The sequence below is a fragment of the Chiloscyllium plagiosum genome, chromosome 11 (genome assembly GCF_004010195.1).
Source record: "Chiloscyllium plagiosum isolate BGI_BamShark_2017 chromosome 11, ASM401019v2, whole genome shotgun sequence".
NCBI lineage: Eukaryota > Metazoa > Chordata > Chondrichthyes > Orectolobiformes > Hemiscylliidae > Chiloscyllium > Chiloscyllium plagiosum.
In genome coordinates, this window is record NC_057720.1 from 51377078 (window position 1) to 51398475 (window position 21398).

At 42.7% G+C, this 21398-nt stretch overlaps 1 protein-coding gene across 1 annotated transcript in view; it reads left to right on the top strand.

Moving 5' to 3' along the window:
• The window catches only part of LOC122554381 (complement component C8 beta chain-like), a 58370-nt gene that overhangs the window by 14484 nt on the left and 22488 nt on the right, over nucleotides 1–21398 (top strand). Inside the window, exons 3-6 of the mRNA XM_043699299.1 lie at nucleotides 1935–2070; nucleotides 3927–4068; nucleotides 4832–4964; nucleotides 13700–13897. Coding sequence (XP_043555234.1) covers nucleotides 1935–2070; nucleotides 3927–4068; nucleotides 4832–4964; nucleotides 13700–13897 — 609 coding nt within the window. The remainder of the gene's footprint in view (nucleotides 1–1934; nucleotides 2071–3926; nucleotides 4069–4831; nucleotides 4965–13699; nucleotides 13898–21398) is intronic.

The following is a 21398-nucleotide window of genomic DNA, read 5'->3' on the forward strand; positions in this document are numbered from 1 at the left end:
TTTTCCCAGATGCACTCCGATGTCCAGCAATACACAAATTCAAACAGCAAAGGCAGTAATTGTGCAGGTTCTCTCTCTCTCTCTCTCTCTCCTGCACTGTCCTCACCATGTGCTTCCTCACCACTGCTGTTGTTTTGACTTTTTTTTTCCAAAGTTCCAAAACAATGCAACAGCATATAAAACAGTAATTGCTGCTTCTGGAATTCGAGGAAATCACCTCCAACACTTAAAATACCTCAAAAAAAGGAGCAGCTCTTACAGCCAGAAATGTTTCCCCTCCTCCATCTTGGATTACCACACTCTAAAGACCTAACTTCTTGCCTTCTCCAAGCAGCGCTTTATACAGCCATCTTTTCTAATCTTTTTAGGGTGGCTCAGTGATTAGCATTGCTGCCTCATAGCACCAGGGACCCAGGTTCGATTCCAACTTCGGATGACTGCTGGAGTTTACACATTCTCCCCGGTCTGTGTGGGTTTCCTCAGGTGCTCCAGTTTCCTCCCACAATCCAAAAATGTGCAGATTAGGTGAATTGGCCATGCTAAATTGCCCATAGTGTTCAGGGATGTGTAGGTTAGGTGTATTAGTCAGGGGTAAATGTAGGATAATGGGGAATGGGTGGGTTGCTCTTTGGAGGGTCGGTGTGGACATTTTGGGCTGAAAGGCCTGTTTCCACACAGTAGGGATCCTATGAACTTCTATTCTTGTTTCAAGATCTTCCCAGGACTAAAAAAACACAACCCAAAGTTAAAAGTGAAACTCCATGTCTCTCATATATGGGTGTTGCCCTTAAACTGAAAAACAACAACTTCCAGAACTCTCTATCAAACCACTGAGGCCCCAATATTTAACATGCTGACTCACAAGCCACCTAAAATAAACAAAAGTCTATTTGTGCCCAAAGCCATGCTCTCCACAGATAAACCTCAAAAACTATTTTTGACAGAAATTGCCATTGATACAGAAACATTTTCAACTTAATGGATAATTCAGCCACACAAAAAAACCCACCAATTATGAACTCAAAAAGGAGATCCAAACTCGCTACAAATATCATTAGAAATATACATATATAGTCCACAGTTTACATCACAAAATCAATACAAATAAGAGGTCTTTGCAATCTGATTCTCAAGATCAGGTAGGAAGGAATATTATTCAGTGTTGACAAATAGATTGGCAAACTTTTGTATTCTGTCAAAAATATTCTTGAAAAATAAAAATGTTTTGCACCACATATGGATCACTAGCGATGTTGATGAAACTCTTCCGTAGATGTCTATTGCTCACGCCTAAAAGAAGCAGCTAGCTTTTTGCATATATACATAAAGTAACCTGCCCTGGGGTTGATGTTCTTTTACTAAATTGGATTGCTCAATAGACTGTCTAGTTGCCTCAGGGATTGCAACTGGAACTGCAGCACATCAGTAATGCATATTATTTGACCCTCATTGTCCAGCCACCCTCACCTTGCACATAGAGGGGGAATGAGCCCAATTTGGAGGTTTCAGGATAAACTCAGCAGAAAATTCAGTGTTTCATACTTTCATGAGAGATACAGATCACTGGAATTGTCTCGAACTAAGTGGACTCGACTGTAATGGGGCAGACACTGCAGATGACATATGGTTCCTCAAGCGGTGAAGAAATAAGTTCAGGAAATTTGAAATACAAATTTGGAGCAAAAGTACTGCGCAGTATGTACAGTGATACAAGGTCAGAAACAGCACCTGTAATTTTACCTACTTTTCAAGTTGAAAACAACACTGTCCCACTAACCTTTCTCCAATAACATGAAAGAAAGTAAAAGTCAAAACTGGGAAAAAGCTCAGTGGGGCACCAATAGCTTGCTCACTTGCCCCATCACACTTTAACTGGTCATGATATCTCATGTTAACATCTTTATGCTCAATCTTTGTCATCTCAATTTATGTAGTATAGGTATGCAAGACTTGAAGTACCATCTCAGTTTGGTGGCGTACCATGTGACTCTTTTGACAGACAAGAGAAACCCTGCAGAGGTGCCTGCAGAACAAGGAATTTATGTGAGGGTTTTGTGTGTGCTGAGACAGGTAACAAAAGTTTTCAGTCGCATGTGATCAAACCAACATGGAAGAATTTAAACTTCACATAGTATCATACCGTTTATCAACAATGCAGATAAGGTCTTTAATAGGAATCTACACAGTGTTGAATAAAGATAATCATAAATTGGTGTTAACCATCGATCATTTGAGGTGATTAGGAGTATTTTTGCTTGTTGCAATATAACCTATTGTTCTGTTTTCAGTTTATGACCAAAACATGATGTCCTCTCCTGTACCATGTGTAACTCAATGAAGAATAAACAGCAATAATTTTTTTTAAGCAGATCATAACCTGCAATTGGGAATCAAATTAGGTATAAAATAGCAATGGGAAAGAAAATCTGTTTATCATTCAGTAAATTACCATAAAGGTCAACATTGGTGCATGAAAAATGCCAATTTGACAGATAAGGATCTCCAAATCCTCGATGAGAACTTAGAGAAAAGACTCAAAATCTATTCTCTGAAATCTTCTTTAATGTTACAGTTTATTCAGGTTCCTTTTTGGAAGTAAGTGCCATTGCCAAAGCAGTATTTACTATCTATTGCTATGTCACCCAATGCACGTTCAGGGCCAACATGGAATTTGGAGTTAAATGTATGGCAGACTAGGTAGGATTCATATGTTCCCTTCTCTGGAGGACATTAGCGATCGAGGTGGGTTTTATAATAATTTAGAAGTAGGATTCCCAAAATTAATTTGATTTTACAAAGGGTCTACCCAAGTTGGACTCATGTATTTTGCTGTACAAATAAACTCTGTTTGCTGTTTCCCAATATCTGAATAGTCTTGTTGATTGCCGTTTAAAATTGACTACATGTAAATAATGACAGCACAAAAATTTGTTGTTGTGACTGGACAGAACTATGAGAAGTCTTTTCTGAAATGAACATAAATTAGAGACAAAATTAGACCATTTGGCTCCTTGAGACTGTTCTGCTATTTAAATAGATCGTGGCTGATGTGTTTATGCTTTGAATGCTATATTCGCATCTACCCCCGATAAACCTTGATTCCCTTGTCAACAAGAATCTGTCCACCTCTGTCTTAAAAATATTCAATGATTCCACCTCCATGGCATTCCAAGGCAGAGAGTTCCAAAGTCACCAACTCTCTGAGAGAAAAGAAATCCCCTTATCTCTGTGCTGAAAGGATGACTACTGATGTTGAAAAGTGCCTGTAGTTCTTGAAAAATATACCCCTCATTGTTAAATCATTCTTACTAAAACTTTTGTTGCTTAAGAAAAAAGGTCTAAGCTAGATGAGCCAGATCTATCCACAAGAACATGTTATGATGTCTCCCTCTTAGGCAAGCATTTAATTGAATCCCTGTGATGCCCAATTTATGAAGACTCAAATTTCCCTACTGGCCAATTTACAATAGAAACTTAAATAATGCAGTAATATTACCCACTCCAACGTGTATGGTTCAATAGAATTGTCATTTGCAAGTTCATTTTAAGAGTAGCAGAACCTTCTAAACATTCTGAAGTTTACATCCCTAATTCTAGATACGACAGTAAGCTGCTTTCTGTAGAGTGAACCATTTACACTCCCTGAATTATGAATATCTGATTTTCAAATGCTTGGGCTTACAAAAATGATCCCAGAAATGTTTTCAAATTTTAAAGACCATATACAAACATTTCCCGTATTAACAGTTGGCTGCTTTCCATTGTCCAGCATTGTGTTCCAACTTGCGAACCCGTGAACTTGCAAATGGACTCCGGAATGAAGACCATACGCAGAAATTGCATGTATTCTAATCGATTTGGAAGCAAAATGTTACAACTAACATTATAGCTTTGCAATGAAATACATATTGTGTGAACTTTTTAAGGTCGATGCATTCCTCGCAGAGTCCTTTGTAATGAAGATGATGATTGTGGAGATAATTCTGATGAAAAAACTTGCAATAGTGTTAGTAATACATGTTCCAGAGAAACTGAACAGTATTGGGCTGTACAGCATATTGGAAGTGGGTATGTATCATGTCCTCAATCCAGATCTGACTGACATTTCAATATAACACTTTAAATGGGTACACTTTTGATTCTAGATCTGTGGTACTCAAATTCCACAAGATTGTTGATAGAGTGAGTAGGACGTCTGTTTCATGTTTTGTTCAAAAGACAGCATCTCTAACAATGCAGCACCCTCTCAGTAATACACTAAGATGAGATAATTGAACAAGTAATGTTGATGCCAAGCTTGGATTTTATTTGATTGCTAATCTTAGAAGGAAGTAATGATTGGCAATGTAAGAGTGATACATAGTTTTGAAACTATGGGAAAAAATGAATTATAGTCAGAGACTGTATGATAAACCATTATCCAACAGTGGTAGCTGATTGGGGGAGCTGGGGGGTGGGTGGGGAGCTGTTTAGCTCTGTTGGTTAGTCAGCTGGCTTGCAATGCAGAGTAATACTAAAAGTATGGGTTCAATTACTGCATGAGCTGAAGTTACTAAAAAGGATTCTCTTTCTTAACCTTTATCCTCTCCTGAGGGTTGTTGACACTTAGGTTAAACCACCACCCATAATCTCTCTCATGAGAGAATAGCCCTATGGCCTGATATGGCTGTGGTGATTTTACTCTTTTAGATAATGAGGAAGAGAGTCTAGAGCAATATATTGTATTTGAATGAGAGTTTAATCGAGGAGAATTTAAATTAGGATTAGTTCATAGCCCCATGAATTGGTGAGTATAACTGAGTTTTAATTAATCATTTTTATATATTTACAGATACAATATTTTAAGTGAGACTCTAGAGGGAACTGTTTTAGACAACAGGTATTATGCAGGAAGTTGTGCACCATATTATGTGAACAATGTAAGATTCAGAAAACCACACAATTTGGAATTCTACAGCCCTGAGGTAAACCCACATTGTGAGAATAATGTATAATTTTCTTTTTAAATGTGAAGTTTTGAATGTGATTTTTTTAAAAGAACTGTATCTAGCATAGTTCATTTTTTTTAAATGAACAAGTAAATATAACTCCTTGAATGTAAACAATGTGGCCCAATTTGCTTTGTACAATACTAACTCTGAATACCGGGAAGAAATAAATCTCACAAAATAAGTTAAAGGGGAAGAAAAAGTTCAAAAGGTAGAGGCTTATGGAGGTAATAGCCGTGCTTAAATAGATCCAAACTGCTGAATGCATGACCATCAAAGTAAGTAACTGAAATCTTATTTATTGTTAATGGGACCATATTCCACAGCACACCTTGACAGAATCTGTGGCTAACTCCAATCTCTTTCTGGTGTTGGCTGAGCTGGCCATAGCCCATATCCATGTCCCTTTTGGCAATGAAGATCCTGGGTGCTTGCTGGACACCTAAAGCTGGAAATTTTTCAGTCTCCTGCTGTCTACCTCAGTAATGAAAATCCAGGCACTGCATCAAAAGTTTTGTTCAAGTCTAGATTGACTTTGTCCTTGGATTTACCTTTAGCCATAAGTTCTAACACCTCTCTAAAAGAGTTCAAAAAGGTAAATCAGGCATGATCTTAAAACCTCACCCCAACCCAAACGATATGACCTGGTTGACATTGTCTAATTACTTTGTAATTATCTGAATGTTTCATATTATTGTTTTTGTTTAAAGCAGTCTTCAACATTGTAATGTCAGATTTTATGCTTAATTAATTTCTAGGCCATTACTTTTACAATTTAAAAAAAAATCTTCTTTATTTAGTTCGACCTAACTGTTGAGCTCATTGCATAAATGTAATGATTTCTTCAGGACCCCTACCTGAATGTGGCCAATTTCATTGGTCAAATGTTTAGTCATCCTTGAGTATAGGCTATTGAATCCTGGAAACTCATCCTGTTTAGTCTTATCAGCATATTGCCAGAATCATATAAGGTGCTGTTGGCCTTGATTGCTCATTTGAGAATTAGCTGGAACCCCAGGTTGCTTTTTTCCAGGAAAGGTCACCACATCATGCCATCATCAAGCTGGTGGCACAGTAGGGCAGCTGAGCTGGGCTCATCCGCCGGCATCGATGTTGGCGAGGGATCCCAGGACGGACCTGGTGGCGACAGCGAATAAGCCCCTACTTACTTTTCCAAAGGGAACACATGACTTGGCATCAGAATCGGCAGCTGCTATCTCAGTGGAAGTGACATCGGCGAGGTAGGCCCAGCAGGAAAAGAGGGCGCCTGGGGATCAGTGTGTTTGTCATTAGTTGGGTCTGGCGGTGGCGGTGGCAGTGACGAAGTGGTGGTAGAAGGGCATCACAGCGACATCGACAAGGTGGGCCCAGTGCCAAGAGATGTGACTCTAACATTGGTTGGTCTGGCAAAGGCAGCATTGAGGCTGTGGCAGAGGAGAATCGGCCCAACGGTGAAATGTGGCACCTGAAAAGTGGCGACTCTGATGTTGATTGGTTCCAATATAGACGGCGGTGTGCAGCGAAGGAGGAATGGCAGCGTAAGTGTCCTTGATGATGAGCTGGCTCAGGACTGATGGAATCTCTTTAAGCTGAATCTTCCTGTTTTTTTCTTATACTTAAACTATTCAAAATGGCACCAGATCAGGGCAACAGTTGAAAAGCTTTTCATTGCATTTTACTGTTTTTCTCACTGTAAAATACATGTGACCATAAAGTCATTCATCACACATCATTTTTTAATTCAGGTGCTTGACTAGTCAGCACCAGCCTCCCTCTGGGACTGGGAGCAGTAATTACATCAACCAAGACCTGCTAGCAAATCAAAGGAGAACCCAGAGCTACTGTAGAGTCATAGAGTCATAGAGAAGTACAGCATGAAACCAGACCCTTCGGTCCAACCCGTCCACACTGACCAGCTATCCCAACCCAATCTAGTCCCACCTGCCATCACCCGGCCCGTATCCTTCCAAACCCTTCCTATTCATATACCCGTCCAAATGCCTCTTAAGTGTTGCAATTGTACCAGCCTCCACCATTTCCTCTGGCAGCTCATTCCATACACATACCACCCTCTGTGTGAAAAAGTTGCCCTGTAGGTCTCTTTTATATCTTTCCCCTCTCATCCTAAACCTATGCCCTCTAATTCAGGACTCCCCAGCCCCAGGGAAAAGACTTTGCCTATTTACCCTATCCATGCCCCTCATAATTTTGAACACCTCTATAAGGTCACCCCTCAGCCTCTGACACTTCAGGGAAAATAGCCCCAGCCTCTTCAGCCTCTCCCTATAGCTCAAATTCTCCAACCCTGGCAACATCCCTGTAAACCTTTCAAGTTTCACAACATCATTGCACGCAATATTCCAACAGTGGCCTAACCAATGTCCTGTACAGCCGCAACATGACCTCCCAATTCCTGTACACAATACTTTGATCAATAAAGGAAAACATACCAAATGCCTTCTTCACTATCCTATCTCCCTGCGACTCCACTTTCAAGGAGCTATGAACCTGCACTCCAAGGTCTCTTTGTTCAGCAGCATTCCCTAGGACCTTACCATTAAGTGTATAAGTCCTACTAAGATTTGCTTTCCCAAAATGCAGCACGTCGCATTTATCTGAATTAAACTCCATCTGCCACTTCTCAGCCCATTGGCCCATCTGGTCAAGATCCTAATTAAAAAGAATTCACTTCAAGGATAGGTTAGTTGCTCAATCCCAGGTCACCGGGAAGTGATAGGGAGAAGGGTTCACAAGGTGTCAATCTCTGAAGGCAGGGAAAGTGTTGTTGGCAGCAAAACCAGGAGGGTAGCTCTCAGTGGGCACCCTGATTCCTGATGATGGAGCCCTCAAGCAGGGACTAAGTCATTTGAAGGCAGGAAGTACAAGAATCCCGCCAAAAGCTGCAAAGGCCTCACATTGATTAGTTTGTCCCATTCTCAGTAGGCCAAGCCTTTTGCCCTTTCATTCCTGAAGAAGGGCCTGTGCCCGAAACGTCGAATCTCCTGTTCCCTGGATGCTGCCTGACCTGCTGTGCTGTTCCAGCAATAAAGTTTCAACTTTGATCTCCAGCATCTGCAGACCTCACTTTCTCCTCAAGCCTTTTGCCCTCCCCAGCATAATGCCAGTGGCACTGGAATAACACTTTTAAGTGGACATTAGTCAGCCACTTAAAGACCTTGATTGGCAACTAAATGGAAGAGCATCCATGAATGTTCCCCACAGAAGAATAATCCATGTTGAATCACCAAATTAAATTCCCTGTGTCAACAAACTCACCATGACCAAGGGGAAAAGATCAGGCCATTATTTCTTTCATTTTTGGAGAGGTTTAAAACCACAATGGTTTTATTATAACTTTTTGCTGCAAGCTGTGTTTTTTAGACTTCCCTGCCACTTAATTATGCTGTCCCATTAACAATCGTCACCATCTCATCATTTATCTTCTCAACCTTTAAAATATTGCTATAGGCCTGAACTAAAATGGAAGTAATTTATTAGTTGTTAAGCATGCCAATTTATTGATATTTTAATTTAAAGTTAATTCATGGCTGTTATCAATTACCTAATAAATCTGTCAAGATTGACTACAAACAGTAAAGTGTATATGTTGGAATAAAGATGGCTACAACACACTAATTATGTTAAAAAAACAGCTGTGCAGATAGAGAATACATAGAGGATATTGTTCTAACTGAGCAGAATGACTAGCATGTTTCTCTTCTCCACTTAATAGAATCCCTACTGTGTGGAAGCAGACCATGCAGCTCATTAAGTCTACAACAACCATCTGAAGACCATCTCACCCACATTTCCATCCTATCCCCGTAACCCTGCATTTCCCATGGGTAACCCACGTCGCCTGCACAGGTCTGGACACTATTGGCAACTTAACATGGCCAAATCCACCTAACCTGCACATCTTTGGACAACGGAAGGAAACTGAAGCATCCAGAGGAAACCCATGCAGATACAGGGAAACTGTGCAAACTCCACACAGATAGTCACACAAGAGTGGAATCAAACCCAGGGCCACTGTGAAGCAGCAGTGCTAACCACTGAGCAACCATGTTGTCCCACAGTGCCAGGGACTCATGTTTGATTCCACCCTCACGGGACTGTCTGTGTGGCATTTTCACAATCTCCCCGTGTCTGTATGGGTTTCCTCCCTTAGTCCAAAGATGTGCAGGCTACATGGGTTAGCCACAGGAAAGGATGAATTATGAGAATTGGGTAGGGGGCTGGATCTGGGTGCGATGCTCTTCAGAAGCTTGGTGTAGATTTGATGGGCTGAATAGCTTGTTTTCACACTGTAGTGATTTTATGACTTAGAGCCATTCTCCCTCCCTTTCCTCCATTATTATTCAAATAATCATCTCATTGCATCATCATTGGCAATCATTCACTAATGAGTATATTTGTCCATCTAGAAAGTTCTGTGTCATCAGTCATGGCTTATGTGGGTCCTTGCATGGCTGTTGAGCCTGATCCAAGAACCACATCTCTGACCACACTATTGGCAGGTATTTCTGGGAAGTGGAGTTGGTCACTGGCCTCGAGATTATTGGCATTCCTTTCTCTGGTTCCTTTTCTGTATATCCTCTTGCCCACAATATTCTCCAAAAGTTGTGTCCCTTCATACCAAAGGTTCCTCCAAGTGGTGTCTTCTGAGTAAGGGTCTGGCAGGTATTGATGGCTTTATTGCATTTCTTGAGGCAAGCCTTCAGGGAATCTTTGAAGAGCTATTTTGTCTTCCTTTCACTTGAGTGCCTTCCTTGAGTAGGGCAAGGGGGATTTGCTGTGGCAGTTGGAACCCCAGAGTTCTAAGTATATGGTTAGCTCAGCAGAGTTGGTTTTGGATCATCATGGCCTTGAAGCTGATGTTACTATGCCACTCACCCCAACTGATGCAGAGAAACCATCTTGAATAGTGTTGGTGGTACATCTGCTGGGCCTTGAGTTGGTGACTATACATAGTCCCAAGTTTCTGATCCTCATAGAAAAGTCCGAAGGATGTCTATCTTATGCACAAGGATATTAGTATCAGTGTGGTTGTCATAGTCATTGAAGATTCTCATTTGCAGCCATCCAAAGGCTGAGCTCATGGATTGGATACAGTGTTGGATCTCCGTATGGCTGTCAGTTTTAGATGAGAGGTAGTTTCCTGGATAGAAGAAATGCTCCATGTTTGGGGTATGGGTGGGTTGCGCTTCGGCGGGGCGGTGTGGACTTGTTGGGCCGAAGGGCCTGTTTCCACACTGTAAGTAATCTGTGGGCGGCACGGTGGCACAATGGTTAGCACTGCTGCCTCACAGCTAATCTAATCTAATCTAATTTCTCCTTTGATCTTAATGAAGCAATAGCCTGAAACTTGCCCTGAGATGTGTTGGTAAAGGGCTTGCATCTTTTTGAGGTTAAGGCTGAGACCAATTCTTCAATATGCCTCCATAGGCATTAAATGAAGCTCAGATTCTCTTCTGAGAGAGCAGAGGTGACATTGTCATCTGCATATAAGAGCAATGTCGGTGTAGTTTCCCTCTTGGATTTCAACCAGCTGAGGTTGAAAAGTTTTCTGTCCATCCTGTAAACAATGCCTACACCACCTGGAAGCTGCTTATTGACAAGATGAAGAATGGTGGCGATAAAGGTGGGAGAAAAGGTGAGAGTGGTGAAATATCCCTGCTTGACTCCTGTTAAGAGCTCAAAGGATTCTGTCACACCACCATCGATGCACCAACAACCTGTCATGGAGGAGACAAAGGATATTGGTGAACTGTCTGGGCAGCCAGGTTTTCCATATCACTTCTCCATTGACTGAGTCAAAAGTCTTGGTCAGATCGATGAAGACCATGTAGTTGTGGTGTTGTTCCTAGCATTTCTCTTGAGTTGTGAAATTCATGTCCATTGTTCTAATGTTTGGTTAGAAACCACAGTGACTTTTCAGAATGATTTCTTCAGAGATTAGGAGGAGAACCCTAGTGAGGATTCAGGCGATAATCTTCCTGGCGATGAAAAGCAGGGAGATTCCTTGATAGTTTCCACAGTTCACTTTGTCTCCATTCTTGAAAATGGTGGTGATGGCAGTATCCCTGAGATCCTCGGGGATTTGTTTTTTGTCCCTGGTTTTCAGGAACAGTTGATGGAAATGGCAGGTAAGTTTTGCTCCTCTTAGTTTGAAAATCTCTGCTAGAATCTTGTCCTTTCCTGTGGTTTTCCAATATCATTGCAGTCGCTTACGAGTACTTATCCATTGATGGCTGATGTTGTTTCTGTCTCTAAAAAGGAATTCCATCCTCATGCCACACAGGTTATGGCCCAGGCTGTTGGGTCCATATATGGTCCTGGTGGCACTGAAGAAGGCCTGGCTGTCATGATTGTGGCAAAGAGTTGCAACTCCATGGCTTTCTTGGCCCACTATTGGTTCTTGATTTCCCTAGTTCTTCTTTGTTACTTCCTCTTTGCTGTTTTTTTGAGTTCTCCTGTTTATCTAGCTGGTGATGTTCCTTTGGAGAAAGTGAGGACTGCAGATGCTGGAGACCAGAGTCAAACATTGGGGAGCTGGAAAAGCACAGCCAGTCAGGCAGCATCCAAGGAGCAGAAGAGTCAATGTTTTGAGCATAAGCTCTTCATCAGGGATGTTGCTTTGCCAGGCATGGAGAACTTTCCTGTTCTTGTCAATGAAATCTTAGACATTGTGATCATTCTTGTAGATTTAGCATTGGTGTTTCCTGATCTTGTACCTGATGGTTTCTACACAGCATGAGATAATGGCTGTCTCAGCTCTTTCAAAATTTCTTCGACGCCATTAAAATGAACACTCTGAGATATTGGTAAATACATTGTTGCTTAGTTCACAAAGCTATTCAAAATTGACATTTTTTCTGAATTATTGCTTCATCTTCAACTACTTCTTGTGGCAGTTGATGGACATAAAGGAGCAGACGAGCTGGTGGTCTGTCCAGAAGTCCATCTGTACTGGTCATTGCTCTGATAATGAAGACACCCATTCGGTCTTGGGATTGAATGATGAGATAGTCAGTAGTGTTTTAATTGTGGATGCCTCTAAGAAATCCTGAGCTTGCCCTTTTAGCAGAACACTGTCCTAGTGATAACCAGCTGGTGAACAGGGGAATCCCAGTGGAGTTGCAATTCCCAACTCCTTCCCAGAGTTGGGGGGGGGCTGTTCCAACCCTGGTGTTGAAGTTCCCAAGGAAAATATTTCTTATCTCCTTCAGGGATGTTGGTGAGTATGGTGTCCAGGATGGAGTAAAAGCCTTCTTTGGACTTATCAAGGATTGAAGCATATGGACCCGTGATTGTTGCTTGCTGATTCTTGGCATGCTATTGACGGAGAGTTATGAGGTGATTAGTGATGCCAACAAGGAGCTGCAAGAGTTGGTTGAGGAGCTTCTCGAGAAGAAGGTATTACCACCGTGTGGGCGGCACAGTGGCACAGTGATTAGCACTGCTGCCTCACAGCGCCAGAGACCCGGGTTCAATTCCCGCCTCAGGCGACTGACTGTGTGGAGTTTGCACGTTCTCCCCGTGTCTGCGTGGGTTTCCTACGGGTGCTCCGGTTTCCTCCCACAGTCCAAAGATGTGCAGGTCAGGTGAATTGGCCAAGCTAAATTGCCTGTAGTGTTAGGTTAGGGGTATGGGTGGGTTGCGCTTCGGCGGGTCGGTGTGGACTTGTTGGGCCGAAGGGCCTGTTTCCATACTGTAATGTAATCTAATCTAACCACGACCTTCATCTCTCAGCTGCTCTTCACCTGCTCTTTAAGTCTCCTGTTGAGCAACGATATCAATGTTGAACTGCCTGAGTTCACAGGCAATAAGGACAGTTCTCCATTCCGGACAACCGTTTTGCTCGTTATCCATGAAGTTTCGTAAATTCCAAGTTCTGACATCGAGTTTGACTTTGACTTTCAGACCACAGGTAGATGACCTCATTGGAGGTGGTTTACCAACAAAGAATGAGACTATTTTGGTTGACCATATTTGTGCTGGCTGTTTCCTAGTGTAATCCAGGATTCTGGTGCTATCCTGGCATATATACTAGAATGGTTTTGGCAATGAGGGCTTGCAGTTACATGAATAGACTAGCGAAGCTGTTATTATTTTCTCTTTGGAGTACAGAAAGCTAGTGGGAGATTTGATGGAGGTATTTTGCATCCTGATGGGTTTAGCTGCAGTAACCAAAGAGAATCTGTTTCCGTTGGTAGAAATTCAGTCAATGGATGACATCGATTTAATCGATTACTCAAAGACCCGAAAGGCAACATGAGCAAAATCTTTACACAACAAGTAATTAAGATTTCAAATGTATTGTTGATAGAATGCTGAACGCAGATTAAATATTAGGCTTACAAATGGAATGGGATTGAAACTTTAAAGCAAATTTGCAATAGTTTTGGAAAATAAATTAAGGGAGTACAACTAAATGGATCGTTCATTAAAAATTGAATTGCAGACTTGATGAGTTGTTATAATCAAAAAGAAGTTCTAAATTTATCTTTACAGACTCATTAAGAAGCAGAAAAACATATCTCATTGCATGGAAGCTACACAGGATACTTCATAATGTAATTCAGATACTTTGACTAGTTCAGTATTATCTAAATCATTGCTTTGACAATGTCATTCATTCATTTTTGTATAAATGAATAATTTGGAAATAACTCATTTCATAGTAATTTTCTTCTTTTTCATTCCAGACTGAAGGAAAATTTGAACTATCATTGAGTGAGCATGAATCATTTTCAAATTTTTCACACAGTAGATTTCAATCTAAGAATCAGAAGTTTGGTTTTAGTTTTGGAATTAGCTTCCCAAATGTTTTTGAAATTGGAGTCAGTTACAATAGTAACAATTTCAATAAAATGATGCGAAAGCTCCTCAAGAACTCTTCATCAGTAAGTATGTAACACTAATATATTTTAAAGTATTATTGCTGATGGTCTTCATAATTGTTTCTTTCAAATTGATTTAAAAAATGAAAGTTCTTTGTCAGAGTAACTCTGGAATTGTGCATAGCTCAAGACATCCCATGCTGGTCTGTAAGCCGCCTTTGACCTCTTTATCTCCAACTGCTGCCGTGACATTGAACGCCTCAACCTGTCCACCCCTCTCATCCACTCCAAACTCCCATCCTCACAAGCGCAGCCCTCCACTCCCAACCCCAACCTCATCATTAAACCAGCAGACAGGGATGGCGTGGAGGTGGGGGTGGGGGGTGGAATGCAGTGGTAGTTTAGTGCACTGACCTCTACGCTGCTAAAGCCAGGTGCCCAACTCATGGCCAACTCCACCTCTCCTCCTACTGCCCCATTGACCATGACCTCACCTCCCATCACCAAACCATCATCTCCCAGACCACCCATAACCTCATCACCTCAGGGGATTTCCCATCCATAGCTTCCAAACTCCTAGTCCTGGAACCCTGCACCACCCAGTCTGCTCCCAGGAGGAGCAATTCCAATCCAGGACATCCCAGATAGCCTCCTATTTCAAGGACTGTAATTTCCTCTCCCATGTGGTTAACAGTGCCCTACAGTGCACTTGCTCCACTTCCCACACCTCGACGCTTGAACCCCACCCCTCCAACAACAATAAGGACAGTTACTCCTGGTCCTCACCTTCCACCCCACCAACCTCTGGATACAACACAAGATCCTCCACCATTTCTACCAGCTATGGTCAGACCCCACCACCAGAGATATATTTTTCTCTCCACCCCTATCAGGATTGGCCAGAAACTATTCATTCCACCACTCCCTTGTTAGGTCCATGCTGCCCCCACTAACCCACCCTCAACTTCCGGCAACTTCTTTTGCTGGCGCAAGAGGTGTAAAACATGCTCTATACCTCCTCCCTCACCACCTCTGACCAAGGCCCCAAAGAATCCTTCCACATCCAACAGTGATTTTCCTGCACATACAAACACTGCATCTACTGTGTTTATTACTCTCGATGTGGTCTCCTCTACATTGGAGAGACAGGATGTCAACTCACGGAATGTTTCAGAGAACATCTCTGGGACACATGCACCAAACAACCCCACCATCCTGTGGCTGACTACTTTAACTCCTCCTCCCATTCCACCAAGGACTTACAAGTCCTTCGCCTCCTCCACCGCCAAATCAAAGCCACCTGACACCTGACACCTGGAGGAAGAACGTCCCATTTTCCATCGTGGAAACTTCCAACACATGGCATTGACGTCAATTTCACCAGTTTTCTCATCTCCCCTCCCCCCACCTCATCCCAGATCTAACTGTCCAACTCAGCACCTCTCTCTTGAACTATCCTACCTGTCCATCTTCCTTTCCACCTAGCTAGTTCACCCTCCATTCCGACCTATCACCATCATCCATCACCTCCATCTGCCTATCGCCTTCCCAGCTACCTTCCCCCATCCCACTCTCCCAATCTCCTATTTATCTCTCAGCCCACTTCCCCACCCCCCAATCTCCACCCCACATTCCTGATGAAAAGCTAATGCCCGAAACATCGATTCTCCTGCTCCTCAGATGCTGCCTGACCTGCTGTGCTTTTCCAGCACCACACTTTGTGTCTTTGATCTCCAGCATCTGCAGTCCTCACTTTTTCCATAGCTCAAGATAGTTAGATAATCATAACAGAAGCACTATACTTGGTTTCATCACTCCTAAACTAAAGATTTGAAATGTTCCAATTTCTCCCACTTAATTGTTTCCAATAACTCCTCTCCTTTCTGCTGGCAAATGTAAAATATGCATTTTAATGTGACCCAGATCAGGCTGAGCTGACTCCATCACCACCCCCCTTCCCACGATGCCATTATTGAATTGCTCAAACATTAGCAGGTATCAGATAGTGCTCACCGTCTAGTTAGCTGTAACTCCACTTTGCTTAACTGCTTTCAAGAAAGAGATGGAAGCAATAAATTAGATTCCCTACAATGTGGAAATAGGCCCTTTGGCCCAACAAGTCCACACCGACCCTCCGAAGAGCAATCCACCCAGACCCATTCCCCTACATTCACCCCTGACTAATGTACCTAACACTATGGGCAACTTAGTATGGCCAATTCACCTGACCTGCACATCTTTGGACTGTGGGAGGAAACTGGAGCACCCGGAGGAAACCCACGCAGACACGGGGAGAATGTGCAAACTCCACACAGACAGTTGCCCGAGGCGGGATGTGAACCCGGGTCCCTGGTGCTGTGAGGCAGCAGTGGTAACCACTGAGCCACCGTGCTGCCCATTTGTTAAATGTATTAAGGTAACAAATGTTTAATTATATTTTATTTGAATATGTTTCTTTCAAACAAAAAGCTGATAGTGTTGGCAAATAACTTCTTGTCATAATGAGCCATAGCATTGAGAAATCACAGGCCAGGCAATGCATGGACCAGAAAAAAGGTGCAGGAGACTTAGTACTCCCATCCTGAGAGGTCCAGGAGCTGACTTCTGGAGCAGCTGGGGGTTTCTCTGCAGGGGTTGTGGAGATGCTGGCTCTGTTTGCAAGACACAAGAGAGAGAAGGTGCCAGTGGTTAGAAATGTTGTACAAAGACTGACAGTGACAGCAGGAGTATTGTGAGAGTTGCAGTGGAATCTTGAATGGTACTTATGTGTTAGAAACAAAAAAACTGCAGATGCTGGAATCCAAAATAGACAGGCAGGAGGCTAGAAGAGCACTGCAAGCCAGGCAGCATCAGGGAGATGGAGAAGTCCGATATTTCGGGTTTAACTCTTCTTCAGGAATGATTACATGTTGGCCAGACATGGGTGACTGTACTTCCCTCCAGAAGCCTTCTCAGTCTTCTCCCCTGAGGGCCATGAATCACTCGTCATACATACAGAATGAGTTATGTTCTATCTTCTTCTGTCATGAGACAAAGGTAGGGATTGAGTGTGATGAAATTGAATGGTACAGCTGTTAATGCTGATGTAGGTGGGTGAAAAGTGGTGAGGTGTTCAGAGGGAATGAATATGCAGCACAGAAGCCATGCAGGTTTAGTGGTGTAGGAGATTGCTATGGTATGAGAGCAAGTGAGAGAAGATGCTGCAGGCAGTACTAAGAGTAGTAGAGTAGAAGTCTTTTGTTTTAGATTATTTACAGTGTGGAAATAGGCCCTTTGGCCCAACAAGTCCACACCGACCCGCCGAAGCGCAACCCACCCAGACCCATTCCCCTACATTTATCCCTGCCCCTAACACTACGGGCAATTTAACATGGCCAATTCACCTAACCTGCATATTTTTGGATTGTGAGAGGAAACCGGAGCACCCGTAGGAAACCCACGCAGACACGGGGAGAATGTGCACACCCCACACAGTCAGTCGCCTGAGGCGGGAATTGAACCCGGGTCTCTGGCGCTGTGAGGCAGCAATGCTAACCACTGTGCCACTGTGCCGCCCACCTCCATCTTGGTGGGAAGTGGGTGCAGTAGCAGAAATAAAATGAGTGTGAGGTGTGAGAGAGAAGAGTTTGGTACTGACCCTGGGACAATGAATATGGCCATTGACTCTCTTAGGGCATTGTTGGCCATTCCTCCACACCACAGAGAAGTGTGGGACCAGGCTGATGGGGTCTGGTCCTCCTGGAAGAGGATGCCTCTCCTTTGGACCATCCCCGTCAAGCATGGCCTCCAGATCCTTGTTGGAAAATCACTGTGCCAACTTCCCTTCTCTCACATGTTCCAGTTTGGTTCACCAACAAGCAGGGCAATTTTGGAATGCCAGTGCTCATCCAGAAGCACAGCAGAATTTCAAAGATGATGCAGACACATGCCCTTCAGTTAATATTCATTGAGTGGTGAGCTTTTCTGGAACGAGCGCATGGTAATATGAGGTCAGAGATGGCATCAGCATGTGTAAGTGGTTAATGTGGTAGGATTAGTAAGATATAGCAAGAGAACTCCCAAACACTCAATGCAACTTGTACTTATCCATAAAACATAAAATTCAGCTCATAAAGCTGATGGTGGGGTGAGGAGTGGAGGTAGTAGTTAGCTTTTATGGTAATGCGTGTGGTGTCATTCAAGTGGGCTGCATTGTTCTTGATAGTGTCAAGCTTCTTGAGTATTGTTGATGCTGTACTTATCCAAACAGGAGGACAGTGTTTCATCATAATCCTGACTCTGGCTTGTAGAGGGTAGAAAGGTGCTGGTGAGGTATGTTGCGAGGTATGTTACACCCTCAGAATAACCAGCTTTAGGCCTGCACTTGCATTAAAAATATTTATGTGGCTGCTTCACTTAAGTTTTTAGTCAATGTTATTACCTACGATGTATATGGTGGGGTAATTCATGATAGTGATGTCGTTGAATATGGTTAAACTCTCATTTATTGGCTTCATCCTTGCCTGGCATTGTGTGGTAAAATAACTTAACAACCCAAGTTTTAGTGTTGCTTTTTGCCAAAGGTGTATTTATGGTATGTTATTATATTGGCTACAGCTTGCAATGCCACACTGCATGTGGCCTCAGATTACCACTATCTGATCAGTTAAAAATGGTATTGAATACTATGTGATCATCAGCAAGCATCCCCAATACTAATTTACTGATTGAGGGAATGTTATTGCTGAACCAGCTGAAAGTAAGTGGTCTTAGGCCCTAACTAATTGTATGGCCTGGAGTTGTGATTATTGGTCTCCAAAAACAGCAACCATTTTCCTTTGCACTTGCTGTTACTTCAACTAGGGGAAAGTTTTCACCCAATTCCCATTAACAATATAGGAAGGGAAATAGTTGAGATTCTGAAGGGGGATTGCAGAGAGTTAGGCAGGAATTTAAAATGGAGGTCCTTGAGAATAATGATATATGGATTACTCCCAGTGCTACGAGCTAGTGAGGGCAGGAATAGGAGGATACAGCAGATGAATGCATGGCTGAGGAGCTGGTGTATGGGAGAAGGATTCACATTTTTGGATCATTGGAAGCTGTTTTGGGGTAGAAGTGACCTGTACAAGAAGTATGGATTGCACCTAAATTAGAAGGGGACTAATATACTAGCAGGGATATTTGCTACAGCTGCTCGGGAGGATTTAATCTAGTAAGGTGGGGAGATGAGTTCCATGGAGATAGTGAGGAAAGATTTCAATCTGAGACTGGTACAGTTGAGAACAAAGGCAAGTCAAGCAGTCAGGGCAGGCAGGGACAAAGCAGAGAGCAAGGTGGGACTAATAAATTAAACCGTGTTTATTTCAATGCAAGGGGCCTAACAGGGGAGGCAGATGAACTCAGGACATAGTTAGGATCATGGGACTGGGGTATCATAGCAATTACAGAAATGTGGCTCAGAGATGGACAGGACTGGCAGCTTAATGTTCCAGGATACAAATGCTACAGGAAGGACAGAAGGGAGGCAAGAGAGGAGGGAGAGTGGCGCTTTTGATAAGGGATAGCATTACAGCTGTACTGAGGGAGGATATTCCTGGAAATACATCCAGGGAAGTTATTTGGGTGGAACTGAGAAATAAGAAAGATATGATCACCTTTTTGGAATTGTATTATAGACCCCCAATAGTCAGAGAGAAATTGAGAAACAAATTTGTTAGGAGGTGTCAGCAATCTGTAAGAATAATAAGGTGGTTATGGTAGGGGATTTTAACTTTCCAAACATAGTCTGGGACTGCCATAGTGTGAAAGGTTTAGATGGAGAAGAGTGTGTTAAGTGTGTACAAGAACATTTTCTGATTCAGTATGTGGATGTACCTACTAGAGAAGGTGCAAAACCTGACCTACTCTTGGGAAATAAGGCAGGGCAGGTGACTGAGGAGTCAGTGGGAGAGCACTTTGGGGCCAGCGACCATAATTCTGTTAGTTTTAAAATAGTGATGGAAAAGGACAGACCAGATCTAAAAGTTGAAGTTCTAAATTGGAGGAAGGCCAATTTTGATGGTATTAGGCAAGAACTTTCAAAAGCTGATTGGAGGCAGATGTTCGCAGGTAAAGGGACGGCTGGAAAATGGGAAGCCTTCAGAAATGGGATAACGAAAGTCCAGAGACAATATATTCCTGTTAGGGTGAAAGAAAAGGCTGGTAGGTATAGGAATGCTGGATGACTGGAGAAATTGAAGGTTTAGTTAAGAAAAAGAAGGAAGCATATGTCAGGTATAGATAGGATACATCGAGTGAATCCTTAGAAGAGTATAAAGGCAGTAGGAGGGCAAAAGGGGACATGAGATAGCGTTGGCAAATAGAGTTAAGGAGAATCCAAAGGGTTTTTACAAATATATTAAGGACAAAAGGGTAACTAGGGAGAGAATAAGGCCTCTCAAAGATCAGCAAGGCGGCATTTGTGTTGAGCTGCAGGAGATGGAGCAGATACTAAATGAGTATTTTGCATCATTATTTACTGTGGAAGAGGACATGGAAGATATAGAATGTGGGAAATAGATGGTAACATCTTGAAAAATGTCTATATTACAGAGGACGAAGTGCTGGATGTCTTGAAATGCATAAAAGTGGATAAAACACCTGATCAGGTGTACCCTAGAACTCTGTGGGAAGAGAGTCAAGTGATTGCTGGGCCTCTTACTGAGATATTTGTATCATCGATAGTCACAGGTGAGGTGCCGGACGACTGGAGGTTGGCAAACGTAGTATCACTGTTTAAGAAGGGTGATAAGGACAAGCCAGGGAACTATAGACCAATGAGCCTGACGTCGGTAGTGGGCATGTTGTTGGAGGGAATGCTGAGGGACAGGATGTACATGTATTTGGAAAGGCAGGGACTGATTAGGAATAGTCAACATGGCTTTGTGCATGGAAAATCATGTCTCACAAACTTGATTGAGTTTTTTGAAGAAGTAACAAAGAGGATTGATGAGGGCAGAGCGGTAGATGTGATCTATATAGACTTCAGTAAGGCGTTCGACAGGGTTCCCCATGGGAGATGGTGAACAAGGTTAGATCTCACGGAATACAAGGAGAAGTCGCCATTTGGATATAGAACTGGATCAAAGATAGAAGACAGAGAGTGGTGGTGGAGGGTTGTTTTTCAGACTGGAGGCCTGTGACGAGTAGAGTGCCACAAGGATCGGAGCTGGTTCCTCTACTTTTCATCATTTATATACATGATTTGGATGTGAGCTTAAGAGGTATAGTTAGTAAGTTTGCAGATGACACCAAAATTGGAGGTGTAGTGGATAGCGAAGAAGGCCACCTTAGATTACAACAGGATCTTGATCAGATGGACCAATGGCCTGAGACGTGGCAGATGGAGTTTAATCTAGATAAATGTGAGGTCACAGATTCATAGAGTCATAGAGACGTACAGCATGGAAACAGACACTTTGGTCCAACCCATCCATGCCAACCAGATATCCCAACCCAATCAAGTTCCACCTGCCAGCACTCGGCCAATATCCCTCCAAACCCTTCCTATTCATATACCCATCCAAATGCCTCTTAAATGTTG